This window comes from Contarinia nasturtii, unplaced genomic scaffold (assembly GCF_009176525.2).
Source record: "Contarinia nasturtii isolate CC-2019 unplaced genomic scaffold, AAFC_CNas_1.1 Cnas_scaffold_493, whole genome shotgun sequence".
Lineage (NCBI taxonomy): Eukaryota > Metazoa > Arthropoda > Insecta > Diptera > Cecidomyiidae > Contarinia > Contarinia nasturtii.
Window position 1 is genome coordinate 1,667,684 of NW_022197846.1, and position 19,240 is coordinate 1,686,923.

Sequence of the window (19,240 nt, forward strand, 5' to 3'; positions counted from 1 at the left end):
GAACTAGAAACTTGGATTTTTTCTTTTTGATTTTTTTGCATATCAATTTTTTTATTATTTATTCAATTCTTTTTTGCATTCGATCGAAGGAATCTAAAGATTACAGAAAAACAACAAGTACTTAAATAATAATCAATACAACCAATACAATATAATTGTGATATTTAATTGTTTAAAAAAACAGAGACAGAATGTGAGAAAAAAATCATATAACTTTAGTTTTGTATTGAAATAGACTAGAAATATTCAAATTAAACAGAATTATCTCGGTTGAAGAAAGAAACAAACAAAGAAATTCTAGAGGTTTTTCAATTAGTTTTTTTTCCTAGTTACATCTTATCAGTACTCTCCGTTATTATTATTTTCCTTTGCTCATCTGCGCTTTATGTGTCGTTCTCCGCAATCTCAATATCCAATCTCACCGATGTGGTGTTAAGATGTTGACGCTTGTTTCTTGATTTTTTTTTCTACAAGTAAATCTTCCTTATTCTATTTATAATAATATATCGCTTATTAAATCAATACCACCTTATCTGTGTGTATGTCTTATATTTGAGCTTGGTTTTTGGTATTCTTCTTCAACTTTTATTATCGCAATCTATTTTTACATATGTTGTAAATTTGTAATAATAATCGAAATTTTTTCTTAACTAAATTTCATTCTTTTCTGAATTGTTTATTTCTTTTTTCTTTCTCTCTCAATTTCTATTAAATCTAATATAAATTTTCTCTTTTTAACTATACACTATAATTCCGTGGAAAATTCTTCGGTATTATTTGTATATTTGCGCCAGCAAATATGTTCAGGTCCATGATTATTCAGATATGATGGTGGTAAGTGATTTGCATTCTCTGCTCGTCGAAGGCTGCTGTAATTGTTATTATCGGTGTCGTGTGATGTTGTTAATGAATTTGGACTGATGATTGAATGGCGTTGAGTTGGTGCATTTATAATAATTCGACTGCTATAGTCTGGTATGGTGCCATTTATTTTGGCCGCAATTCGACTTTTATCACGTTCCATTGTCGATGGCTGTGATGTATGTTGTATGCCTGGGACATAGATTTTTTGCTTTTCTTGCACCGAATTTTGTTGCAATCGTATAATCATTTTGCGTGGATCATTGTTTGCGCTTCGATTCAATGTCGACGATGACTTAATGCGTTCATCTTGAATGCTTGGCACAATCATTCGTTGTGTACCGGTATTATATTGTACCGGATAATTGCCAATACTAATGTCTTCTTCAATGGCCGAATCGCCAAATATTGAGCCGGTATAATTCGGTGAATTTCGGCCAAGTGTTGATGTTTTCATCATATAATTGGTGTTTGTGTTGCCAACACTACCCACCGAATATGCCGAATTAATTGGTTTGTGTGAGCATTGATTGCGTTTTATTGAATGCGTATAATCGCGTGTACCACGTCGTCGTAATGTGAAATCTTTTTCACCGGTATCTTCACATACGGCTGTCCATTGTTTCCATGCATGCCGTACAATTGGATCGGCTGGTCCCCAATCTTTTGACGAAATGCCAGCCTCACGAATCATACTGCAGCAATTGTAATCGACTTGTTTGTACACCTCGGTGAAGGCTAAAAACGCAATAATACCCAATGCAATTGCAATCGGTAACCATTTTGGTACAAAATCGATCAATAAATCATTAGGATTGTAATCAATTGCCCACCAAATTAACATGGATACCAGTAAAATTGGTGTTATGCACCAAAGAAATACCCACACCTTTGAAATGGGACGTCCCACCGAGAATTCAATATCGGTGTATATATTTTTAGCACCATAAATCCATGTTATCGAAATAAGGTCAAAGATTAGCGCACACAAAATGAATGCACCAACGATACGCATGTCAAACAATCGCATTACTATATAATCCGGACACAATAATCCAGTTATAGCAACAATCAATCCGGTCGCACACATAACATAGCACGGATGCCGTCGTATTAGTCTTGCAGCTGTGTAAATTTGCAATGCAATCGTTATAATTGATATCAATACGATCATTGTATACGCAATTCCCGTCAACATCGGTGTCTCTTCATCTTTAACATACTCAAGTGCATTATCATAGACGGATGTAAACGTCTTCAGTTCGGGCACAATCAATGTAGAATTCAATGTATTTGTGTTGTTGAATTGAATCAGAAAATATGTTGTCGATAGTATTAGCACCAGTACATTGAAGCTTATGTATACCAATGACGTCCTGCATAAAATCGAAGAAAAAAAAAAAAATATGGTTAAAAGGTTAATTGCGTACGAACGAGAGAGTGTGTGAATGAATTATGACAAAGTATATATGACATTTAAATACCTGACGGCATCTCCTTTATATATGAATTTCCCAGTGACGATCGGCAACACACCAATCGCAATATTGGATGATAGTAATACTTGGACAAGTGCATCATACCATATGTCACTGTTTATTGGCAATATATGTTCGATGGTTATCGATGTTATCGGAATTGGTAGGTCTTTTTCACTGTTCACCGCTTTTGTGGCTTCCCAGCCGGTTTCAAAAATTAATAACCCCAAGCTCACCAGCCCAACAATAATTATCGATCGACGTAGCGTTTTGGCGCTATACGTACTGTGTCATCGTACGTATGACATTGTACATGCAAAGAAATAAACAGAAACACATATGAGAACAGGATATATTAACATTCGGAAACGTGTCAAGTTTCACGGCATAAACATTGCATGTTGAATGAATAAAAAAGAAGAAGAAAAATATAAACTAAATGAAATGTTTTAAAATAGATCAATTACCATGCTGCAGCAAGTGTCCATACAACGATAAGACTCATCGAGATCAACGCAAAGTACAGTGTATTCTCCCAAACTGGTGTCAGAAACGTTTCCCTATAATAAATTGATTTTAAAAATAAAACAATCAAATTATATTGAGTTCAATTATCTACAAATTGGGTTCATTATAATCTGGTGGTAACAGTAATTTGCAACCGAAATCATAAAACATATGTTTTTATTTGAATAAACGACATGTTGACATGTTTATTCGTGTGTTAAATTAGATTAATAAAAAAAAGAACATACTGAACGCACTAAATAAAACAGAGCTATTTTTATGACACAACCCGAAATTACACTGCTATCAAACAATTAATTAATAAATGAATAACAACACTTGACTACGACAACCATATTCAAAACGAATCGCATTGTGAGACAAGCAATATGATATTAAACAATATTGCATGAACATGCTAATAAATTCGATTCGTATCAATTCAATTCAATTTTGTTCACTTCACTTGCTACCACCTTTATTTGCTGTAAATATTCTCATACTATTCCGTCTTTTTGTAGCACGTAAACTACGATATTGAACGCAAACAATTGGCCAACAGCAATTTGACGAGAAAAAAAAATGGAATGCTTTGACAAAGCCTCACATCTAGCTTCACACATCAAATCAGTCATATTATTCCAAATAAATTGTTATATTTATCTCGATTGAACGACGAACAAAAAATGATACATTGTTTGCTATTTTTTTTTTCAAGCATTTTTCACATTCCATTTTTGCATTTTTTGCAGTCCTCATTTCATCACTAACTCGTCCTCTCTCTTTCTCAAAAGGGAGCGACTCATTTGCTTTGAAATGCCTGATTCCGTCTTTGGTTGGAATATTACGTAAAAATTAAGGAGATAAATCGCAGTAAGAAATCAGCGATATTTACATAAAATAAAAGTTAATCAACTTCGAACGATGTCGAGTAGGTGAGAAAGAGAAGCACATAGAACGAGATATAAATAGCAAAAACATTTCAATGCAAAAATGTAATTATTGGCAAATACACACGAATCATGCAAAGTGGCAATTCTAGCAATTGTAAATTTATTATTGACTGTGGATATTGAATAATATCGTATATATAATCACTTACTTCATGCATGCCTGTCCTTTTAATGGCGTATGATCATAGGTGTTCTGTTTGGAATGGAATGAAAAGAATTTATTTTGTATTTTTTTTTTCACAATATTTATCGAATAATAACAATAATAATAATGTTTATTTTTTCAAATAAGATGTGTAAAAAAAAAACAGGGAATACATACTACACATTGACTATATGGCACAGATTTCAATAAAATCTCTCCAATGTACACCATCCCCAAAGCACCTTGTAACGATATCGATATTGTTCCAATCCATGATCCAAAACGGCCCACAATGCTTGCACCTAGTTTAAGAAACCGATTAAAAGTTTACATATTTGGGTTAGTTCCATTGACGTTCCAATGTAAAGCAGCACAAAAAAGGTCTTTCGAAATCGAGAAACAACTTGGTATTCGAATTTGTAGAATTTATTGCAAACAATTAAATCTGTCTTTGAGCGAATCACAACACAAATGTTGACCGACAAATATATGATTATAGTTGTTTAGTACGTGCATTACGCACATAGCAACGAAACTAAAAAAAAACACACAAAGTCCACGGGGCAAACAGAGAATTTTAACGAAAAAGCTGTATGTATATTTGATAATGGTTGTCAAGAGATTTTTGAATTATTATTATTGAAAATATTGCTGCGATGAATAAGAACAAGATGACAAATTGTTGTCGTGGTCGTCGTCATCATCATCATATATGAGTGAGCAAATATATGTATTACACATACTTGACAACTTTAGACAAACATATATTAATTAAGTTTAATGAACTAAAGTATAGTTGAGCTAACGCGCCTTTCGTGATCTCACCCATGTATGTGCACACGCTATTTGCTGACTTTGGCAACATTTTCGAAAACGTGAATTTTTGTGCTTAATGTGTCTGTGTTTCACAAACGAGATATCCAAATGCAATTTTTTTTTTTATATATTTGTGTATTATAATTAACTTACCGCGAAAAATTGGTGATGCACGCCATGAATGAGCTGAACCTTGACCCAAGAATTGACCTAATGCTATTTCCAACAGTATAATTGGTATACCAACCAAAAGAAATAGCAATAAATATGGTAGCAAAAATGCGACACCATGCCGATCTAGTTCTCGGGGAAAACGTACAACATTCGAATATGTTAGATTTAAACACAAGCATAACATCACATCACGAAATATCGAACATTTTGACTGTGAAATTAAAACAAAAAACAACAGATATAAAATGGTAGAAACGCAATGGAATGAAACAAACTGAAAAATTGTGAAATAAAAAATTATTTTATATGAAGAATTAGTGTATATCATAGTTATCTATATGGTATGTGTGGAAAGAGCCTGATCGTGGCATATATTTTATTTTTCTTATTTGTGGTTTAATTTAGCTAATTTTCGTTATAATTTTCAACCAATTGGAATGGTATAGATTTTGGCATCTTTCCTCATCGGTAGAAAATAATCATTTCATCTGATTGACAGTTGAAATACATATTATTTTCTTCTTCTGCTTCATGCAAATAACGATTTTTATACAGAAAAAAAAGACTGAAATATGTGAACACGAATATCTCTCTACTAGCCCAGATAAGTAGTGTTTGCCTTTGTTATAACAATCAATGCCAATAATCACAATGAATAATGCGAACATGGGTAGCAGTGAGATTACAACATAAACACTAGACGAACTCACATGGAAAAAACAACAAACGAAACGAAAAATTAAGTATTTTCAGTTTAATGATTATTCAAATAATCGCATAAGAATATATCGTAGAGACATAGGAATTCGGTCGGCATAGTCAATTTTCCTTATCTTTATTTTTATTTTTGAGTGTGTGTGTGTGTGTGTTTGTTTGTTGGCTGCCTCGTTCCGATTTCGTGCACGGTGATTTTTTCGAATATTGTTGTTGTTTTTCGTCTGTAAACAGGAATTCATTCTGAGCCACGAGAGAAAGATCTCTCAAATCTCAAAACTAACAATTAACTATAATAGGTGCATCTCTTTCCGATGATTACTGTATTTTTCGTTTGTTGAATGAACTGAATTCTATTTTATTCTCGCTCTCTATTTAGTTTTATCATCTGCTCGGCTGCCCTGCCTCTCATTCTCTCTTTCTCCCGATCGCAATTGTTTGTTTTGATTAGATACCAACATAAAAACTGTTAAATATTCATATTTGAATATGAATTTGATAGGTGAGCCCATTGAATCATTACTGTTGCACATATTCTCGCCGTAAATTCGTTCGCCGTTGCGATATAATAATAAGTGTGCTTCAATATTCCGTCTTGAATGACTTGAATCTATTTACCGCTTGTTTGAATTGTACTTCCCGATTTTAAGGTAAGTACAATGTGGCGGATATAAACGGTTACCTCTCATAATTATTTAAATTTTGATGTATCGTGAGTAATATAGTAAGAATTGAAATAGAAAAAAAAAATACATGAAGACGAAGGAGGTGAATAATGAAGAGAGAGAAAAAAAGGTTCGTGCCATGATATCAACGTGAAAAACTGTTCATCATTCAATAATAATTTTCAAGTGTACGCTTATTCATAGATCGAGTATGCGACGTGATATTGTGTTGCTTTGCAAAAAAAAAAAACTCTACATCAACAACCACAGACAGATATGCAGAACACCACCTGAACATCGCCAGTTGCGAATGGAAAAACTTACTTTTTTGTAGTATTTGAATGCCGTTTCGTTAGCACGATTAAAATATATATAATCCATTATATATTTGGCTGTTGATAAATCCATAGTGCTATTTTATGATTATGGTAGCTATTTTTTTTTCTTATTGTTGCTGACTGTTGTCTGCTGGTGCAGACGCTTCGTTGTGTTTCGTTCGTAAGTTTGAATTTATTTTCTTTGATGTGCTTTTAAGATCGACGATGGTTCGCTATTGTTTGTTTGTTTGTTTGTTTTTGTTTGCTCTTTGCTCATATGACAATGAATGATATATTGACAATGATATTCGGTAATCGGTATATTCGGTTTATCGAAGCACATTTCTTCTGTAGGTTTTTTTTTGGCTAGATATTGACATTGTTCAATGCCGTCCACATTCACTTGTTATACATATTGATGTGCATACTTGATGTATGCGCTATCGGTGTGTTTGTGTATGTGTTTCAATCACCTCGATTCGAATCGGTTGCTGTCTGTTGCATTTTAAATGATTTTTCGTAAGTTTTTTTTTTTATTTCTCTTCTGTTTCAGTTCACAGACCCGGGGCTAAATATACTTTTGCTCGTGCAATTTGCTATGTGTGTGTGACGAAACAAAACAAGAAATTAAATCGATGAGCAAACATTCATTGCAAACGCTTTATGGCATGATAATAAAAAAAAAACCAAAAGGACACCAATAACATATTTATTTGTTCAAATACGCCGATTTCCATTATTTTGAAAACGAAATGATGTTAATTGATAGTGATTTTAATTTGGTCGTTGTCATCGCTGCCTGATTAGTTTCAAGGCGTAAAATCGATGTCTCTCTCTCTGTGTGTATCGGTATTTGCCGCCTTTGCTGATTCAACAAACATTCCCGCGAAAAATAATTAAAAAATGAAGCGTGCGATGATCATAATCGTACAAGTATGTGATCTCATGGTCACAAGGAAATCTTGCTAATTCTATTACAACTGATTGCATAATGATTTTTATTCGTATATATATTATCATGTAGCTGTAGTTTTTCAAGTACACATCTCACGATTTGTTGTTATTCATATTCGTTCGAATACAATATGCATTTGAAACTGAAGAAGATGAAAAGAGAAAGAAATCTAACGACGAACAAAGAATAGAGAAAAAAAAAAGAAAAAAAAGCACTACGCGCCTAAACAATAAACGTTCATTTCGAATGCAGTATGACTTGATTTGTTTTATAAACCGAAGCCTGAAAATTCAAACTGGCAAAACAATGGTTAAATTATGCTGAATTGCAATAAATTCAAAAACTGTCCCATTGGAAATGCCAGTGAATATCAGCGACTCTTCGTTAATTGTATGATTCATAAAAGAAGCAACAAAAACAGCTACGATCACGATGAATACAACGAACAATTTATTCAATTTGATTCTCGTATTTTTCTTTCTCTCAATTTTGATTGTTGTTCATTTTCTGTTGCCCTTTCTAAGTGCGGCATAAATCACATTTGTTTTTTCTTTGTTTTCTTTCTCATTCGTCACCTTCTTAAGAAATGTTTTTTTCAAATCGAATATATATTCATTACCGCATGGTTCAATGCAATTCAAGCCAATCGATTAATCAAATCGGCTAACAATATGTGATTGGTTCGATGAAATATGTTCAAAATGTGTGTTGCAATATGGGCAAAATATTTTTTGGTAATGATGCGATTTTGTCGTCATTACAAATGATATTTTCTTCGTCATTTCACCGAATTCTTCGTCAATTAGAAGCGACACTGTATTGTATTTAAGCTGAAATTAGCGTTACAATTGTTGACGATCATCGACATTGTCATCACTGTTAATCGTTTTACATTGACGCCATTTATACACTTATACACAGCTCATTATGTAAGGCTATCAACCTTCGCACATGTGCTAATGTCGTTTTCATTCTATTGAAATTTAACATGATTTTACTACAATATCAACAGAAATACAGACAACAAAACAAAATGTGACGAACAAAAACAAAATCAGCTTTGACTAATTGAACATTGATTGATAATGGGATCGGCCCTTTCTTTTGCACATCCAAATAAGGCATTGCATGCATACATTTTCCGTTCTATGTTCGACAAAAGGCGTAAAATTTCAATTGTTTATTGTTGCTTTGATATCATACACACACACATCCATGATTTCCGATCATTACGCATAAATACACAGCAAAAGATGAGCAAACTGGAAAAAAATTGTAATTCCAAATGGAAATGAACGTGAAACAAGTTGAAAATAAAAAAAAAACTACCGAAGAGTGAATACAATATGAACTGTTATGTCGCACCGGAGGTTAAATAGAATTGCGTACGTACTATGTATTTTGTTGTTGCTGGTGCTATTGCTTATGTGAATTTCACATGGCATGGTTGGATTTTATGCATGCCAAATGCGATAACACATGCCCCACTGTACAGTATCTATTTGCATTTGCTTGCTTGCTTTGACCTGTTGTTGTGTATGTTTTACATTGATTTCCGAGGTTAAACGCTCCGAATCAAGCGTAAACATTTTGCTTCCTTTTATTCTAGTTCATTAGACAATATTCGCATATTACACAAAACACGGATACAAACAAAACCAACTATCAAAAAATCTAAATAAAAAAAACCATAAAATATTCATCATATTCATAACATATTTTTTTGCTTCTTCTTCTTCTTTAACGAATAAAAACAATAAACATTCACTGGATTACGATCATGATGATACCTATCAAATTAGCACAATTCTTCACGCTTGCACATAACATTTATATTTTCTCACTCTTTCGTTCTAGTTTGATTTGCATTCTGATTTTCATCGTGAGCCGCATTTTTTTTCTTTAAAACACGACCTTTACGCAATAACGACACTTATCAAAATTCGTACATTTGTTCGTGTTATTGTTGTTGTTATTTCTTCTTTGTTTTGTCATTCTTTCTTCTGTTTTGATCGTTTGCCGTGTGTCATTTGATCACTCCATTAGCTTTTCACTGGAAAAACAAATGTAAACAACACTTGGCACTACAACTTTTCTACACAAAATCATTCTAAAACAAAAACAAAACGAAACAAAATAAAAATGTTTTTATCACTTTGTTGCAATCGAGTTCGAAAGCAACTCATTGCACTGGATTTTTCTTGATATTTAAACGGCACGACTTCTTTTCAGTTGTTGTGGCTCTCGCAAGAGGTTACAAATTTTAAAAAAATACTACGTGCGTAATATTCTATTTTAACAGCACGCACATCGAACAAAGGCCACTAACGGTCTCATCGCCATCAAAATAATAATATAATGTATATTTTTTTTGGGGTGAACGAAATAAAAAAAAAGTAGCCGATGTTGAAACGTGCCCGACGCACTACATTTTGCAAATGCAATATGTATTAAAATGAATATGATTTATTGTGTGCGGCGCGCGATATTGTTGGCAGCGCCAAAAAGAAACGCTCAAACACTGAATTTGGTGAAAGAAAAGTAAAATATGGTAAGCTCATCAAACTTTGGAACCATATAGAATCCAACAGACTTAAAAGAAAAAGAGAAAAAAAAAACACTAATACACAAATTAAACGAATCGGAGAGAGAAAGGGTGTGTGAGAGAGAGAGAGAGAGAGAGAGAGAGAAAAACTGCGAGATTAAAAAGAAACGATACAATATTATTATTAATACAAGCAAATAACATGATCAACCAACTGCAGCAAACCATAACATAAAAGCATTGGCCGTCTATCTTCTTCACGCTCATTGTTATTTTGCAAAGCAAATAAATGCGTATGACTTTCATAAATATATATTATATATGCTGGTGAATGCAGCTGTTTTGCCTGGAAAAAGTTTTGTTTTGTCAGGAAAATGTGCTGCACCATGCATTATTAGTTTTGCGCAACCGAAAAAAAGCAAACGGGTATATTTTCACAAAACAATTTGCACAAGACAATTTTATGTTTGTGGTGTGTTCATGCGACGACGATGACAGCAAACAACATTGAACTAATCAATGCAGAGACAGAGAGAATTCGTTTAAATTAGATGTGTGGCATCAACAAAAGGATCGGGTGATCACATCGGCCGCGCACTCATAAAAATTATTGTATATTCAAGTGTGTGTGTGTGTGTGGGTATGCATGTAATCGCAACGGATTTGCCTAAGAATGCACATACACGATATGGTGCTTGCTCGCACGTAGTACGATTGCATTAATTAGACATATTTATGCTATGCAGACAAATCATAACGCCAACACCAAGCAAATACCAAGAAAGCTACGAACAACAACAAAATTATAACAAAACTAACAACACACTCCATATTTCATGTTCTCGAATCTCAAACGGTACAAAATGTAAACGCGTTTAAGCATTTGCTCACGCGTTCGCACACACTTTAACTGTGTGTATATGCCATCGACAATTGCAATTTTCCAACAATTTTAATTCGCAATCCATGGCTTTGGTTGCATTTGGTGAGCACATAAATTCGTCGTAATCAATTGTGTGTGTGTGCGGTGTCGGTGCTGTACACACAAGTGTGTGTGTGTGATGTGCATCTCTCCGTAAAGAGACATATCAATTCAAGCAAAACGATGATCTGAACAAAACTGAAGAGAGTTAAAAAAGAGTGAGAAAAAAAAATCCAGCCAATAAAAATAAAATCATTCGAATAATTAACAAAAACAATTGGAATTTCATGAGTTGTTTTCCATTTTCAAAGTCGAAATCGATTCGGACTCTTTTTTTATGCGCAACTTTTCAGTCGATGTGATGGTTTCACTCATGTAAAATACGAGATGTTTTTTTCCCGTCTTTAAACATGTCGGCGAGCCGAATGTTATGACTGCATCCATCATAAGAAGCTCAACGCAAAAGGGGCACAAAGAGAAAGAGCGACGGGCACAGAATGAAAAAGAAAGAGAGCAAACACGAAATAAATTGTTTGAAAAGCGAAAATGAAAGCCCAAAAAATCAATTAAATCATTTGAAAATTTTGATTGATTGTAATGATTCTTTGTTATTATGCTCTTTCTATCGCTCTATCTTGCTCTGTTGTGGCTTTCGCGCATCGTAAAATTCGTCGAGGAAAGTAGTGTGCGGTTCCGTTAGACGCTCTCTGTTCGATAGATTGATTCTTAATGTCTTAATGATGAAGCCGAGAGAATCGGTGAAAAATGCACGTTTATTGCATTTTACCGTGTTTTTATTTTTGCTAATTTTTTTTCTTTTTTCAAAGATCACGATTATATTTAATCATTGAATTGCTTCTTCTGTTTATATATATATCTGCTTCTTCTTTTTCTGAAATCGGCATCGTTTTGCGTGAAACACGACGGATTCAGTACGTACGATTTACCCTAGGGGATATCCATGCGAATTAGAATTAGCACATTAGCAGAAAAATAGGGAAATTTACATGAAGAAAATAGCAAAATTAGCAATAAATACCAGAATTAGCACTGTACACGTATATACTTTAGTAAGCATTTATTCTTGAATATATTGAAATAATTAATTAAAATAAAATTCACAAAACAAATGAATTGAATAGTGTTGAACTAAAATGTATCAAAATATGTAGTTAAATACGCTTTTTCTCATTTTTAAATAAAAATATATTCAATGGCACGTAACCAAGCACGTTTCATCTGTATTAACTACAATTTACGAATTGCAATCGGAAATGTAGATTTGATGACAGATTTCTTACTGAAAACGTATACGCTAGTGCCTGCTTCAAATATACACGTTGAAAGTGTCAACTTGAAACATTTACGTAAACACATTTCAGTTATTCGATCATGCTGTCAATCTGACGAATGCGATATTTTTGACGTACTAGAAAAATTAGCAAAAAATAGCAGTATTAGAACAAACTAGTAGAAATACTAGCAGAATTAGTGAAAACTAGAGAGAAATAGCGTTTATTATTATAAATTATTCGATCTGCAATTCACGGTTATCCCCTAGGATTTACCTCATTGCGGCATGTAAATAAGAAACGGACGAACAAAAAAAAATCGCATTTAATTTGCTACATCTTTAAAAAGCTTGTCCGTAAATTGAATTAAAAACGTGCTCCATACGTTGAAAACCATCGAGAAAATAACGTTTTAAATGACAAGCGATTAACCTTATGGCATCGGCCAACACACATGCTACTTATGTTATGTTTGTTATTTTTTTTTTCGTTTCGTTCGTTTATTCTATGAATTTTTGTGTGTCACATTGAATTTTACTTCATAAAATGCTAATCAAATACGAATATTCCAGCAATTTAGTGGTGTACAAATGTTGTGTTGTTGCTGATGTGCTGTTCGGTGCGATATTGTTGTGTTATCGAAGTTAAGTCCCGTAATTCGTAAAACATAGCCGCAAATTTTATCGTTTATGGTGGTTTTTCGTTTATTTTCCAGTTTATCGGGCGCGCAAGTGTTAGTGTGATTTACATTTTGAGCGAATTTTTTTTCTTGTTGTTGTGTACACAGGAATTAGAAACCAAAACGTCCTCACACAATGAGAAAGAGCAAATGAGGAAACGAATGAACGAACCGCGAAAAAAAGAAACTGTCACCTGTTTTTGTGTTGCCAACACATTTTTTAAGAGGAAATTTGGTAACTCTTTTTTTGTGTGTGACTTATTTTTTTCGGGTTTCGTTTGTTGTCATTTCATTTATCGTCCCAGAATCGTCGTATTAAACTACAATATTACCGATTTATCGAAATGATAACAGCCATCGAAATGATGAACAATGTCGTTGAATAAAAATCACATACCAAATAGATAGACATATTGACACTGTGTGATGGATTTTTTTTTGTTGTGTGTAAAAATATTATCATCAAAAATCACATACCTGATTATTCGATTGGTCATCGCCATATGGTAATAATTTGGCTGTCGAACCATTTTGTACATCACTGCTTTTTGTTGTGTTGATATCACTTGCTTGAATGAAATGAAAATCATTTGAGCCGGATGTAAAATTACTTTTTGAACTAGACTTCGATGTGTTTGTTGTCCAAATGCTTGGATTCAGCGAATTGCTTTTATGACTGCTGCCATTGCTGTTGTGATGGTGGATGCCATTCGGTTGACGATGATGATGTGATGAATTTGATGATTGTCGGCTACTCGTGTCATTCGTATGATTATTCATTTTTACTTTATCGTAATTATTACCTCGTGTGTGTATGTATGTAATTCGTTATTTTCGGCTTGAGCGCGCGCGCGATAGTGCGGCGTTGTTGTATATGCGTTGTTGACAATCAAATTCTATCGATAATGATTGTACAATTTTTTGTTTTTCTTCAAACGATTCATCGAGCAACACGAAACGAAAAATATTTCTCGTTTGTCATTAATTGTTTCTTTTTTTCAAACTCTAAACTCCTTAGTTCGCTATAAACAACGTGAGAAAAAAAAGACATGGGATTTCGATCAATTTATTGTGATTAAATAAAGGTTCAAGAAAAAAACACACACATAAACGAAGATGATGATGAAGAAAAAAAAATGCCAGAAATTAAAAAAGGCATTTCGATGGAAACCATCCGAAAAGAGTATCTTATTCTTTTGCGATCGATAGTGAGATGAAACGACCATAACAAAATGAACAATGTGTGTGATGAATTGTCAGAGAGTACATTCATAAAATTTTTCCTTTCGCCCGGATGTTTTGAAGTGCAAAACTGAAAAACACACACTGCGTTTTTGTTTGCCAATTGTTTTTTTTTTTTTTCACTTTTCTCTCCGCAATTTGTTAAACAACGATCATATTCAAATCAACTGTAAAACAAATAAAACAAATCCAAGCGTAACTTTCAATGTTTTATTTCTTAATTTCAGATTGTAATCAATGAAAACGGTGGTATTTCTGCAGTCATTTGCTGTTATTTTGTATTATTTTTTTAGCATGGACCTCTTTATTGTGCGCACAAATGCATACCGACACATACACACACCAACAGATAAGGCAATTACATTTGATTGTCTCTCTGTCTCGGAAAATCTATTTCAATCCAAAACAAATTGATTTTTGTGTGTTGTTGTTTATTGTTTTGCTCGGTACGTGTGAGTTTATCGTATTGTTGGTACAGTCGCAGCAACCGCGCACGTTGTGTGTAGATTGTTTTTTCTCGCCTCACGGAAATGTGTAGTAATGTGCTGCCGGCGAGCACACAAGTCAGTTAGACGCAGCAGTAAAAGAATAGGCACGGGAGAAGACAAAATATATAACAACAACGTTGTGCATTGTGTGTGGCAAAGGCGACGGCGGCGATGGCGGTGGCATTGTAGTGAATAAAAACGCGTGCGCCATTGCACTGTATCTCTCTTTCACTGTGTGCTTCACTTTTTTCGTGTGTGCACTTTTGTGATTGGGGAATGCAATGTGTTGACTTTATCCGTTTTAGTTAATTAATTGGTCTGATACATACACTGGTTATTGTGTAGCAGGCGCTGTGTTGTGCACAGTACTCTCTCAAGATATATATGCAACGTCTTGCTCAGGGCACAGAAAGTATAAATATGCGCACGGGATATTTATGCTCGTTGCAAATAAGGTTCTGTGTATATGATTTTTTTTTTCTTTCTTTCCTTCGCGAGTGTGAGTATCTTTTGGTAAAGGTAATGCAATGGAGAAAAGAAAAAAAATATATATCGTAAACGCGTGCACGAGCTGACTATTTTAGTGGTTTTTTTTTCATTCTCTTTATCATTGTTCATTATTACAATCATTATTATTGCAACGGCACACACACACACACAAACTCACAGGTTGTCTCACGTATAAAACGTTCCGGTGCCAGCCACTGATTGCTAGCGGAAAAAAAGAACCAACACACACACACATATATGTATAAACAAAAATTATGTGTGAAATTGAAATCGTATTGTTGAATTGCGCGCGGGTGCGCTCGCGCACTCCGATAAATGTGTGCTAAATAAAACTGAGAGTCTTACGATATGTGCAATCATCTTTATTTGGTTAACGTTAATATGAGCACAACAAAGACTCAGATAAAATAGCAGCAGACAAAACTTGTTTCAAGGTATTCACACACAACGTACTGTTTTCTGTCGTTCTTCTTCTTTTTTTTTGTTGTTGTTGCAGAGATCGGGATTTGTTTTTTTCGTCGTTGATATTTCGATGACACGGATGGTCTTCTCACGACCAAATGTGGCAGTGAAGCGCTGCAAATTGCACTGCAGTAGCGAACATGCAAAAACAAGATGATGGAAGAAGAAGTCAGACAAACACAAAAAATGCAATTTTGACATCGGTCAAGAATTGCCGATTCAAACACCGTTGTCATGGACGGGAGGGGAATTCTTCTTCGGTTTCTTTTTGTGTTTCCTTGTTGTTTCGTTTATGTTGTTATTGTTGTCAACTCTCGGTTTATTATGAGCAATAATAAATACATGCTCTTTTTTTGGGAAAAAACCCACAACCCAACAAGAGATAGAGAAAACGAGACAAAATATGACCAAACAGGACACAATAACAGGAGGAGAAGAAGAAGAAGACCCTTGTTGCTTTAATAACATACAAATATTTTAATAACATGCTCTGAGCAACACAACCGTAAACAAAAACCAAAAGATAAAGAGAAATAAAAATTGAAAAAAATACACACTCACTCTCTCACAAAAATTAAAAATAAAACTAACTAAGAATAATAAAAATAGTGTGCGCAATGAATTCCTTCAGCTAGAATTCTATTTTTTTTTTTCGTTCTCACGTGTAACATCATATTTTATCTGTTGCCCACTTCTTCTAACTAAGTGAAGGTAGTAGCGTGCACAGCAATTACAAATGATTTTGGTATCTCATGCAGTTCTTGCTTCTTATTATTCTTTCTCTTTCTTTATCTCTCTTCGCATTAATTTTTCGGTGCTTGGGTTTTATTTTCGTTTGAATAGAGTCCCTGTTCCTTGCTCATCTTCACACGAGAATTATTTTTGAGAAAGAAAACAAAAGGAGCAAGAACAACACGATGAGAAATCGGCAGCGGCTAACGCCAAAAAATGGTATTTTTGGTTCGATTTCGGATCTATTTATCATTTCAATTTCTTGATCGAATCGTTTGCAGGTAAAAGTAATTTTTCAAATGAAAAAAAAAACATAACATGAAATGTTGTATGTTTCGGTCTAATACCATCAATCATTTATTTACGGGTGGATATTTAATTCAGTTTTATTCTTACATTTTTCTTCAATTTTTTATGATTATTATTACGTTCTTTTTTATTCCATTGGTTTTTCGTCGGGTTTTTTTATGTAAGCACCTTATTAACGCGGCCGCGAAGGAAGTATGTGTGGAAAATCTTTAACCGACATACAAGGAATGAAGACTATAAATTAAATACCATGATCTATAAATAGGTTAAAGGTATGTACATTAAACACGCAACACTAAATTGTCAAAGTTCAATGCGATTAAGCAGTAAAGCCGTTTGTTCCGAATGCCGTTCTATCCCAATTTTTGCCTTTGAGTCGACGATATCACGGTATCAAGACAAGTCAAGCGAATCGAATGAACTGGGTTTACAAATGTTGTATTGTGTTTGGCGGCGACGGAGGCAGCGACAACAACAGTGGCAGGAGGTGGTTGTTTTTCTTTATGCATCGGTGGTGTAAACATGTTCGATGAAAATATACAAGTCCATGATGTACGATTTAATCACGTTATATTCCTTTTGAACACACTGGTCAGTTTGTTGTCCGAGTGAGTGCAGGGCTTTAACGCCTCGCCATCCAACACACACACACATCTAAATGCACTCAAACCACATAGAGTAAACCGCGTGCCGATTGCACCGCATAGCGTCGTGCAAACATTCGTCGGTTTTAAACAAATTACTTCCAATGTTTTACCATTACTTCTTCTATTTTTGCACAGTTTTTTTTTGCAAGCCGTTTTACCACTACAGCGCGTGTACTTAATATATGCTACCTTTTGCCATAAATTAATTTTCATAACATCAAATAATTTCCATATACATTTAATTATGTTTCGCTATGCATTTTCTCGGCAAAATTGTAATTTCATTTTGTTGTTCGTTCATTCACCATGTTTTTTGTTGTCTTGTTCCCTTTTTGAACATTTGATTGTAATCAATAATTTTTTTTTTATTCAATCGTATCGAAATACGAAGATCTCAATATCAGCTTGTTATTACAAACATTATAACTGCTAATGTAAAAAAAAACAAATACACACTTACACCTTTTTTCAATCAAGATTCATTTGGATTGTAATTTGCAAAACGAAATTTTTTAATAAAATATATTATAATTGATTTGCTGTTCTTGTTTCCGAATCGAAGTTTTTTTCTTCATCATCATTTTGCAACTGAATTGTCGATTCCAATATCGAATATATATTGTTGAATGAAATGAGAAAAATCTTACTTTGTTTTTGGTTCTCGTCACTAGTTAATTAGAACATTGTGAATCGATCTTGGTAAGCAAAAGAGAGAATGCATGGTAAAATCCGAATCGAATTAAGTTTTTTTTCCTTCTTTTGTTTTCTTTCTTTCATCCGAAACAGAGAAGAAAAAAACCAGCTAACGAAATTCACAAAATCAAACTAGAATTGAGAGCGAAACGACATGATGAAAAGCATAGAAAATTCAAATCAAGTGCGAGTACAAAACAAAAATTTCACTGTTTTCAAATCAAATGCACAATAAAAAAACACACACTCAAATGAACAGCACCAAGTTGTGCGAAACCAGAACACAAAACAATGTATCGATCCAGACAAATAAAACAACGAAAAAAAAATTGTATATTTCTTTTTATAACCAGAAATTTCTGTATATGTCGCACGCGAGTTATCATACAAAAATTAACACCAGTGTTTTTATCCTGACGTCGGTTGGTGGTTTTGTATTTTTTTTTTTTTGTTCTTTTGCACTTTCCTGTTCCGATTCCACGTAATAATCATAAATTTTTTCCGTTTACGTTCGATATCCAACCGAAAAATATTATCTTTATTTAACACTTGAATGGACCATTTAACTTCACTTCATGGTATCGGCACACACGGCGGGCTATCAAAATCGATTCTCGTTTCGTTTATTGTCAACTAACATGCTTATTTTGAGTTAAGTAAAACGATTTTTTCTCGCCAATTATTCAAAATTAAATGTTCTTCAAAAATTGCCAACAAATCGGTTTTTCAATAACGACGGTTTTTTTTTCTTTCTTCGTCTATTTTGTCGGTCACATCAGTGTCTTTTCGTTGATTTTCTTTCGGAGTTTTGCTTGTTCAATGCGAATTTCATCGAGAGCAATTCTCAAAGTGAGATGAACAGCAGAAAAAAAATAAGAGTAGAAACAAAAAACACATACACTGCACGACGGTTGGCCAACGAAAAATGTGTTCAGCCAGAGAACAGAGCACCGAGCACAAAACGGTTACAAATAATACCAAACAAATCAGCTCGCACTCTGTTTAAACATTATTGTTGTCCGACGATCACAGTTGCACTGAAGCGTAACAGGCACATATAGATATAATGCTATTACCTATATCGAAGCTTTTTTTTGTTACAACAATACGAACACGGCACGGCATAGCAGCAAC

The 19,240-nt window shown here is 33.8% G+C and overlaps 1 protein-coding gene across 3 annotated transcripts; it reads right to left on the reverse strand.

Moving 5' to 3' along the window:
- Nucleotides 1-295: 295 nt before the first annotated feature.
- On the reverse strand, nucleotides 296-19,132 carry LOC116339094 (sodium-dependent nutrient amino acid transporter 1). 3 transcript variants are annotated; one of them, XM_031764750.1, is made up of 9 exons: nucleotides 18,352-19,132; nucleotides 18,061-18,238; nucleotides 13,501-14,045; nucleotides 4,914-5,145; nucleotides 4,122-4,246; nucleotides 3,949-3,992; nucleotides 2,807-2,899; nucleotides 2,346-2,624; nucleotides 296-2,237 (listed from the first exon to the last, which is right to left on the reverse strand). In XM_031764750.1, exons 3-9 carry the CDS (start codon nucleotides 13,801-13,803, stop codon nucleotides 746-748), a joined length of 2,568 nt encoding a protein of 855 aa, XP_031620610.1. In that variant the 5' UTR covers nucleotides 13,804-14,045; nucleotides 18,061-18,238; nucleotides 18,352-19,132; the 3' UTR covers nucleotides 296-745. The 3 variants fall into 3 exon arrangements, with proteins under 3 accessions (XP_031620610.1, XP_031620611.1, XP_031620612.1); XM_031764751.1 differs by having other exon boundaries at nucleotides 19,006-19,127; XM_031764752.1 differs by lacking the exons at nucleotides 13,501-14,045; nucleotides 18,061-18,238; nucleotides 18,352-19,132 and adding exons at nucleotides 6,638-7,125; nucleotides 8,979-9,235.
- Nucleotides 19,133-19,240: the final 108 nt, after the last annotated feature.